The sequence below is a fragment of the Apis dorsata genome, unplaced genomic scaffold (genome assembly GCF_000469605.1).
Source record: "Apis dorsata unplaced genomic scaffold, Apis dorsata 1.3 scaffold_1158, whole genome shotgun sequence".
NCBI lineage: Eukaryota > Metazoa > Arthropoda > Insecta > Hymenoptera > Apidae > Apis > Apis dorsata.
This window is the reverse complement of record NW_006264255.1, coordinates 82,023-92,680: the sequence shown is the minus strand read 5'-3', so window position 1 is coordinate 92,680 and position 10,658 is coordinate 82,023. Positions and strand designations below refer to the sequence as shown.

Sequence of the window (10,658 nt, the reverse complement as noted above, 5' to 3'; positions counted from 1 at the left end):
TTTTTTTTTTTTTAATTTTATTCAAAGTATGGTTTAGCGTTTTAATTATCATGTAATAAAAGGAAATTTGGTTATTATTTTGAATTTAATGTTTGTAGTAAATCGATTTGTATTGCTGTTATGAAATTTTAATTAATTTTTATTTTTTATTAAAAAAATTGATTATCATACTTGAGTTAAGAATTGATATTATATATTTCGTATAATGTATAATAAAATGGAAAGAATGAAACTCGTTAACGTAATCAACAATAATAAAAGGATATTACTATGGTGGTATTAATAGTGGTATGTTTATGTAAATTATATATAATTATGGAATAAAAATTTCTTTCGTTATATAATTATCGTGATATTATTATATATTTTTTTCTTGCATATTTATTATAAATTATTCTTCTCTTCCGTTATTTTTTTCAATTATTAGCTGATTTCTTCGCTCAATTATCTGAAAAAAATTTTTAAGAATATTATTTTAATTTATTTAAATTAGAAATATATAATGTATATATAATAGAAGTGAAATCTTATTCATATAAATATTAATTTAGCCTTTGTTTGAGAAAGAGACAATGGTCGAATGCAAATGAAAATTTCTAAAAAAATTCTAACTGTATAATGCATTATTTTTGAAATCAAGGAAACCGATGATGGCAGCACTATCACATTATTAAGAATAATTAATTGAGAAAATTCTTATTACATTATATATTCAATTTCATATATCTCAATATAAACTTGTCAAATTTTTTTTTCTTTTTCTTTCTAAATATAATTGTCTTTATATAGACTGATATTTTTTCAACAAAGACTGTGAAATTAATTCTTAGAGTTATAATGTATTTGCAAAAAGTATAAAAAAATATAAAGAAATTTCGAGAATTGATTTTACTCTCTCAAATTAAAATCCTAATCTTAATTATAAAATTCAATATAAATTAAACTCAAATTCAATAGATCTCGACTCTCGATAATATTCTTACATCAGCATTCCCATAATGCATCATAAGATACCGTATTAAAAATAAACAAACGGTTAATCCTACTTTGTATTTTATTTTTTGTACGCGCGCCAACTTTGTATGGCTAACCACGTGTCTCGATTTGTCAATCCATTAGCGAGCCATGGTAAATGCTGATTCCTAATTTACCTTCGTATCATATAAGGAAACGTATTTCTTTGTTCTTCCATTTTTTTCACGCCATAGTCTATCGAAAAAGATTCGACCGAGAGAACACGTCACAATACGATATGAAAGGCCATTGTCACACAACGCCAGTGTGACGAAGAAATATATTACTCGTGGAATGAGTCTTGACAATTTTCTCGGCCATATGCACCAGTAGGAAAAGTAGTATCAACGCATACTTGTAGTTTCGTTGATTGCATTCCGCTGTAATTGAGAAATAATTACAAAACGAAGGAAATTCGTCGTGGAATCAAGGACTCTCGCGCTATTGTTTGGTTAGTTGGCTTGGAAAAGTACCAAACCTGTTGGAATGATAGATTTCATTTTTTCTTTTTTTTCTTTCTTCTTTTTTTTTTTCTTCACAATCGTTGAAGAGGATCATGAAAGGCGAAATGAAAATTGTATTTTATATTTATATTATAAGGAGGAGGGAATATGTAAAGTAATTTTTGCGTCTCGATAAGAGAATCAATTGTTACATACTTCATTTAATATTAAGTAATTTTTATTTGAAACATTTTATATATATATAAGAAATAATAAATTCAAATTAATTAATTACTTCAATCATTTTTGTGTATACGTTTTAATATTTTTATTATATAACAAATTTTCATAATACAAATTAATATATCTGGCACTTATAAACTTTATACGATTATAGAGAATACATGGATAAAATAAAATATAAAAATTTTATATGTACATATATTGTATATATATAATATATATAATTATATATATTATGCTACATATTGTTTAGAAGTAGTAAATCTGATCGCAAGTGAAATAAAAGAAGGACGTCAACTTCAATATTTATTATGCAGGCTATCTACTATTATTTATTGCAATATCCTGCAGATAAAACTATTGGTTTATACAAACTATTAATATATTCGTGACACACCTTTTTGGAAAGTTCATTCCATAAGTTAAAACAAACAGAAAAATTCGTATATAGAAATGTTAACTGAGGCTTATTTGTTATTTGTTATATGTTATAAGCAAATTAAGTTTGCGTTAATTGAAACGAGACGAGAAATGCGACAGTGGCGCGCGTAGCGGAGAAAAGAATCATCTTCACTATTTTTGTCTCGCTTCATCTAACGCAAACTTAAATTGCTTATAATTTAATAAATAAATTTCGATCGAAATTTTTATACATAAATTTTTGCTTGGCGTTGATTTTCTCTTGTACATGAAGTTCGAATCTATTCAACAAGCTCATTTTGTAATATTTATTTTCGAAACGATTATATGTGTTACAATTAATATTCTTTCTTTCTCTCTCGCTCTCTCTCTCTCTTTCTCTCTCTCTCATCTAATTGAAAAATTTGCCTTCGAAACATTTATATTTGATAAGACAAACATTAAATAAATATATTTTTAAGCATCAGACTTAATTAATGAACTCATATCATTAAAATTTATATATTCAAATCAATGTATTTATCCAGTAGAAAAAAACTAGATCTATTGATGGAATATTATTATTACTCTTTTTTTTATTTTTTCTTCAGGTTTTCTTATTATTATTCAAGAATAATGTCGGGAATCATGGAGTTTTATAAGGATATTATGGAGAATAAAAGCCGTGAGTTATTTTTATAAAAAAAAAATTAGCATTGTATAGATGTAATAATAAAAATGGAAAAATTATTAATTACTATGTATTTTTCCATACATATATCGTTAATATCGTTTAATATCGCTCAAAGATTAAAATAATATTTCCTCGACGAGTCTGCAGATTTTTATTATCGATTTTATTACGTATAAGACATATAATTTACATGTACTTAACTGGATACATCGTAATGTTTATTTCTAATAATTTCAGATCCAGTAACGAAAGATTGGTTTTTGATATCAGGACTAGGCCCAGTGATAATAATAATTGTTAGTTATTTATACTTTTCCTTATCAGCTGGACCAAAATATATGAAGGACAAGAAACCGTATGAGTTAAGAATTCCCATGATTGTTTACAATTTTATCCAAGTACTGTTTAGTATGTACCTCTTTTACGAAGGATTGATGTCTGGATGGTTACACGACTACAATTACTATTGCCAGCCTGTTGATTATACGGACAATCCACTATCTAGAAGGGTACTTTTTTATTTTTAATTATTAAAATTTTAAATCTTTTGATAAATAACAGCAAATAATGTCATTTTAGAAATTTTAATTGAAATTTTGATTACTTGTTATAAACTTTTAGACAAAGTTAAAGATAACCACGATTGCAATTTATAATGGAAAAATTAAATAATTAAATAATAACAATAACTTTGATAAAAAGAAAGGTGATTAGCAAAATGCAAAGAAATTTTTATCCACTATAATGTAATTTACAATTATATTATTTTTAACGTAGCAATAAAAAAAATAAATAATTCAATTAATTCAAATATATCGCATTCGCTATATTGCCTCAACATTAGTAAATTATTTTTTATATTTGTATTATTAAAAAATTTGTCAAATAGCCAAATCATTGAAAATTTAATTAAAATAAATGAATGTTAAAATAATGTATTTTAATATATTTTAAATTAAAAGAAAAATATTTTTTGTTTATATTTTAATATTTTTAAAATTACGGATTAGATGGAAAATATTTTTATTTAAGTTAAGCTATTAAAACATCACTTATATAACTTAATAAAATAATAAATGAACATTAAAAATATATTATATTAACTTATATCAAATTATAATTTACAGATGGCTAATGCTGTTCACTTCTATTTCATGTGCAAGTTGATAGAATTATTGGACACAGTATTCTTCGTTCTTCGTAAAAAAAATCGTCAGATCTCATCGCTTCATGTATACCACCATGCGTTGATGCCAATTTGCGGCTGGATTGGTTGCAGATTTTTGCCAAATGGCCATGGTACATTGTTGGGTGTCATCAACTCGTTCATTCACATAATTATGTACGCATACTATATGCTAGCTTCGATCGGACCACATATGAACAAATATCTCTGGTGGAAGAAATACTTGACGTCATTGCAATTAATTCAATTCTGCATTATTTTTGTCCACACTTTTCAAATCTATTTCAACGGTTGTAATTACCCATTAATTCTTACGACCCTGCTCAATCTTAATGCGTTGATTTTTATTTATTTGTTTGGTTCGTTTTATATCGAGAATTACATCAAAAGTGAAAAACGGAAGAAAAATAAGACTGAAAAAATAACGAAGACTGCGAACAAAATGGAGTGAATTGATACTATTTATTATTTTGCCATTTGGTTCTCGTTACAAAAATCTACTTCGTTATAAAAGAACATTCGTGTTCGTTAGATACGTCTAGCCCTCTAGCGAGAAAAATGTATATTTGACCAGATAATTTATTATCAATCGATCTATTTCGTTTTCTTAGTTTGAAAACGAGATTCGATCTTCTGTGAAATATGCCGAGTGACATTTTTACCAAATTAATTTAATTTTTTTATCTAAATATATTTTTTTACATAGCTACTTAATTAATTATACAGTTCCCTTTAATTGAATATATTTACATACATATAAATTACTTTCGAATTATGTGATTGAATATTGGCAATATTTAAAAAAACTTTGAAATTGAATTATTGTAAAAGAATAAAAATTATATTGAAAATTATAATTAGAAATATAAAAAATTGTAAAATTAATTCTTGATAACATGTTGGTCGATATTATCGGTAATAAAGGAATCGCTCGATTAAAGGACTTATCAATCGATCTCATCGAATTGCTTTATTTGTTGATAAGGTAGAACAAGTATCGTTATCATAAATAATAATTTTGGTATTTGTAATTTCATGATTTTTTATATCATATTTTTTTATATAAATACTTATATATTTCATATATATATGATATATATATATATATATCATATATATATATATATAAAATATTATCATTAGAGAGAAATTTAATAGGGTTCTAATAAATTTTTCATCAATGAATTTGAATAAAGAGGAATATGTCTTTAATATATTTCTATTATATCTAAATAAAAAGAAGGTTTATATTAAAATAAATTATTTTTTATGATAGTTCGTGTTTTAATACCTTTATTTTCAAATATTACTTTTCATTATAATTATTTTAATAAGATAATTTATAACAAAATACAAAGTATAATAAAGTATAACACATTATACAATTGATAATCACAAAAGAAAATTATGAAAACATTAACAAAATATTTAATATTACTAAAATAATATTCTAAAATAATTTTTGAATTTTATCAAATTAAAAGAAATTTAAATGCACTATTAATCTGTATATATATAAATATGGCAATACTATACAATAAAAGAACTTATATTCTTAGATAAAAATTGAAAAGTTTTATTATTTCCTTCAAATTTTTATAAGATGATTTCAAAATTGATTAACTATCAATCAAAAAATACTTTAAATAAATTTTTTATGCATCAAAATCCAGCGGAACCTCAATTATTCAACTGTGCTCTTTGTTTAAAGATCATGACCATTAAACCTACAAGACCTTTTCATCCGTTTTGTTTTAAAATATCATTTATATTGTTTCTAGAAATTATGCATATGATATTGCATATGTGCATATATACTAAAAATATATCAATTATTTACAAAATCTGTTTTATTTATTTATAATTCTTATAAATAAATAATTTCAAACAAAAAAATTTATTATAATAGAAAAATTAGATAATAAAACTTGTTAAAAGTTATTAATAGAAAAAAAGAATTTTATTCTTATGTTTTTTATCTTAATTATTTAAGAAATTCATTTCTTATTATTAATTAAGGATCATTCATTTTAATGTATCTAATAATAAATATATTGTAAATTCGAGACAAGTTACAAATGTTATAAATGTTTATATAATTATGTATGTGAAATAAATATATAAATACATGATTATCAATAATAAATATATACCAGGTATATAATAGATTATTTAACAATTCTTTTTATTCTTCTTTATATCAATTTTTCTAATATTTAATATTTTAAAAAGAAGATCTGGGCAATATTTTAAATACAACAATTTAAATGTATCCATTTTAAATAGAGTTAAATTATTATTTAATTAGCTAATTAAGTTAATTTATTATTTAATAAATAACGTACTTTAAGTGATGTCTTGATTTTTATTTGGTTAATTAAAGGATTCATTATTTTAAAAAAATAATAAATTAAATAATCAGCCAATTTTTTCCTCTTCAAAATATTATTCAAAATATTGAAATTTTAGTTTTAAGTTTTAAATTTTACTTCTATTTATTTAATTAATTATAATAATTATGTTATATTTTTTACGTTACATATTATACATATATTTATCAAATGATAATTATGCATATGCATAATTGTAAGTACAATTATACATGCATTATATGCATTATATTAGTTAATAAATTATTGATTATATAAAATTAACATTTGAACAGAATTTATAAAGTTACATATAGATAAGTAAATTTGGGTGAAAATTAATCTAAAATACAATGTTATGTATATTAGAATATTATTCATGAAGCGATTCCAAAAATTAAAATAATATAAAAGTGTTATATATGCAAATGTTAATAAAAATATTAATTGAGATTAAGTTATAAGTAATTTAAATATATATTAAAAGATAAAACGAGACAAAAATCAGTGTAACAGAGATAGATTAAATGCATCTCATTTTATCCGTATCTCGCTTCATCTAATATTTAAATTATAATTTAAATGAAATAATTCTAAATTTTAAATAGATTATAATCATAAATTTTTCACAAATCAATCATTTTAGAGACTAAAACAAACATAAAAGTTAGTTAAATTATAAATTATACATAATTTAATAAATAATCAACCGACATTTATGCAATATTACAAACATTTTTAAATGTTAACTTGAAAAACTTTTTCAATCAAAAAATCATTGAACTAAAGGATATAATTCTTCTTATTTGCATCATTTTAAATTATAATATATAATATTATAATATAATATGATAAAAAAATTAATAAAAATATTTATATGTATAGATAAAAGAAATGATTTCAAATTTTTTAACAATATTTTAATTGTCAATATAGTTTAATATATATTACAATAATAATCTTACGATATATTGTAATTTAAATATTATTTAGTTGTTTCTATATATATATAATAATGCATATTATATACATTGACATCATTTATTAAATTATCTTTATTTTTTGTTTGTTTTTAAATATATAAGACAATATGATCTTTTCCTAACTTTAATGAATAAAATTAAAACATGCAAAATGACAAAGATGACAAAAATTTCAATCATTCATAATAATAATTAATATCTCATTCAACATCGTTATATACAAACTTTTACATTTGTTTCAAAAATTTATACCTTGTATAATATTTTATATCAGCGACATAAATATTATATAATATATATGTAAAAAATTTTTTTATTAAAATGTGGAAATATTGACATTTAATTAATTTTATATTATATTATAAAATAAATTAATAAAAAAATATTGACATTTTAATATACCTTAGAGAAAATTAATACAGATATATCAATTACATTTTTCAAATGTATTTTTGCAATTATATCAAAATTTGTATAAATTTATGGTAAAATTTCCATGATTATATTTAAATTAAGTCGCAATTTATCATTTATACAAAAAGAATAAACTGATTTTATTTATTAATAAAACGCAATTTTCCCTTTTTATTTTTCTTATTATTGAAGATAATGTCAATTACCATTATAATTATCATTAAAATTATATAAAATCTGATAATAAAATTGGAAAAATTACTAAATTATTATTTTCTTATTAATAACAATTTTTTTGCGAGTAAAATATTTCAAATATTTTAACAAAATTTATGTCAAAAAAATCCAATGTGCTTCAATTACTGTGTATATATCATATATACTAAATATTATTCTTCGTGTACTATTTACTTAATACAAAATATTATATACTTGTTACTTATATATATATATATCTCTTTTTTTTTATTTTAAACTGTTACTTTTGAATTTTTAAATTTGTACACGCAACAAATAATTAATGTTAAATTAATGATTATCCTTTTATACTATATAAAAATTCATGATAATTACATTTACAATTTCAAAAATTTGTTAAAAAAAACATTTTTGTTCATTGTATGAATCCATTGTATATTCATGCGTATTAAAAAAAAATATATATTGTAAAAATGCTTTGTATAATTCACTTTATATAATAATAAATTGAAATATAATATAAATATAATAATAATTGAAAATTTTAAACTTTAAAAAAATTTTAAATTTTAAAAGAATTTTTAGAATTGAATCAAAATAATACAATATCAAATTTCTAATTCTAATTTCAGCATTCTAAAAATAGTTAAGAATAGAATAAAGTTGAATAAATTTTCTGATAAATATGATTTCCAATAAATTCCAAGAAATAATCAAATTCTAATTCTTGATCAAATTCTTTCGCGAATAAATGTAAAATTATTAAAATTATTAAAAAAAAAATCAAAAATCAAAAATATCTAAATAAAATTATATTAACAATTATTTTTGTACAATTATTCGTTTTTCCATTTTTTTACAATTATTTAAAATTTTTAACAGTCACGCTTAGAATCGATAATTTACATAAGTCATAGTTCATTTTAAAATAAAATCGGATTGGAAGAATTTTAATCATTAGTTATATAACACTATAGTTATATTGTAATTTTAGATTAATTAATTACAATATATTCATAAATACAATGACTTATCAAAATTTTCAATGGAAGTTATTTTGTCAAATGAAAAATTTTTAAAATTTAGTTAGATCGATGAAGTGAGACATTGATCATCGCTCATAATCAGCTAATTTTATGAAATACTTAAAAAATAAATTCAATGTGAAACCGTGAGTTTCGATATAATTTTGACTTTTTTTTTTCTTCTTTTTTTTTCTTTTTTATATAAATAAAAGCAATTTAAAGTTAATAGCAAGAAGATTGGAAAGTTTAAAATATTGCCGAAAAAACATTAATAATATAAAAATTAAAAAGGGGAAAAAAATATTCGATTCGATCTTTCAATCAAAATAATTGAATTGATTTTATCAGTAAATATTGCAATCTTATGTGATTTTCCTGAAAATTTAATTGGAGCGTTCAACCATGGCGACATTAATACGAAGAATATACAACGGTTATCGTCACATTAATGAAAACCTATCAGGTATTTGTAATATTTGTAATATATATATTATACATCTAATAACTTTAATGATACAATAATAAATTCTGATTATATCAATTTTTATGTTAGTTCTTCTAGTCTCTATAATTTCCAAGAAAACAAATGAAATTTTCATGCATAATAATATAAATAATATAAATAATAAATTAACGATATGGATTAAATAAAATGTAAACACTCTTACATACTTTTCTTATGTAGTATTCTATTATTTAGTGTTTTTAATATATTCCATATTTTTATAGATTTGGTTCTATGATGAGAAAATAATAAAAAGAAATAATTGAAAAAAAAAAATTAAAGAGAAAAGAAAGGAAAAAAATATGAATCTTTTATATAAATATTTATGAGTTAAGATCTTTCTCCAAGTATTAAGATAAAAATTTTTGTTTTTTTGAAGATCCTCGGACGCAAGACTACTTCCTCATCGAATCACCATGGGGTTGTCTCGGTATAATATTTTTTTACTTGTATTTCGTGCACGAATTGGGACCCAATATCATGGCAAAGAGGAAACCATTCAATCTGGATAGAATTTTACAGATATATAATCTGATTCAGATAGTATTATGCGCATTCGTATTTTACAAGGTATGTGAAAATAAATTTTTTTTTTTAATATTTTAACACGATTTTCCACGTGACATTTAAATGCGAAACTTAAAGATTATTAAACAGAAATAATGATATTTAATTTTTTTCTCCATCATACTCAATACAAAAAATTCATTTTATAAGATTGAATATTAATATTGGTGATAAGATATTTTATCGTTAAGATGAAAAAAAAAAAAAGAAATGACAAATGCAAAAAAATAATTCATAGTTCGATCAACAAGTTTTTATTATAAGTTTATATTATAAATATTAATATATTAATGTTTTTTTTATTAACTTTTTATATATATAAATCTTATGAATGCAAAAAATAAAAATAAAAAATTAAATTTATATTAACGTAAAAATCTTCACGAAATTATTAATAATGTTTATTTAATGAATGACAAAATTTAATGAATGAGATATAATATACATTTTTAATAGTATGCATATGATTCTATTTTTATTTTTGATTCTAGGCATTAGTTTTAGCCTGGTTAAACGATTATAGTTTCTATTGTCAACCAGTCGATTATTCATACGACCCTCGTGCAGTCGAGGTATGTACAAATGAATTTTTCCTTCCTTCTTCTTTTGTTTCTTTTC

At 21.3% G+C, this 10,658-nt stretch overlaps 2 protein-coding genes across 3 annotated transcripts in view; both read left to right on the top strand.

Annotated features, from left to right (window-relative positions):
- The window catches only part of LOC102679434 (elongation of very long chain fatty acids protein-like), a 14,066-nt gene extending 8,899 nt beyond the window's left edge, over window positions 1-5,167 (top strand). The window contains exons 2-4 of one of the 2 annotated variants that reach the window (XM_031514734.1): window positions 2,711-2,784; window positions 3,031-3,302; window positions 3,921-4,430. In XM_031514734.1, the coding sequence (XP_031370594.1) occupies window positions 2,736-2,784; window positions 3,031-3,302; window positions 3,921-4,430 (831 nt within the window). In that variant the 5' untranslated portion in view covers window positions 2,711-2,735. Of the gene's footprint in view, window positions 1-2,710; window positions 2,785-3,030; window positions 3,303-3,920 lie in introns of those variants that run through there. The other variant, XM_006624832.2, reaches the window with a different exon arrangement.
- Window positions 5,168-9,216: 4,049 nt separating this feature from the next.
- LOC102679562 (elongation of very long chain fatty acids protein-like) overlaps window positions 9,217-10,658 on the top strand; it is a 2,657-nt gene continuing 1,215 nt past the window's right edge. The window contains exons 1-3 of the mRNA XM_031514732.1: window positions 9,217-9,431; window positions 9,853-10,043; window positions 10,532-10,612. Coding sequence (XP_031370592.1) covers window positions 9,371-9,431; window positions 9,853-10,043; window positions 10,532-10,612 — 333 coding nt within the window. The 5' untranslated portion in view covers window positions 9,217-9,370. The remainder of the gene's footprint in view (window positions 9,432-9,852; window positions 10,044-10,531; window positions 10,613-10,658) is intronic.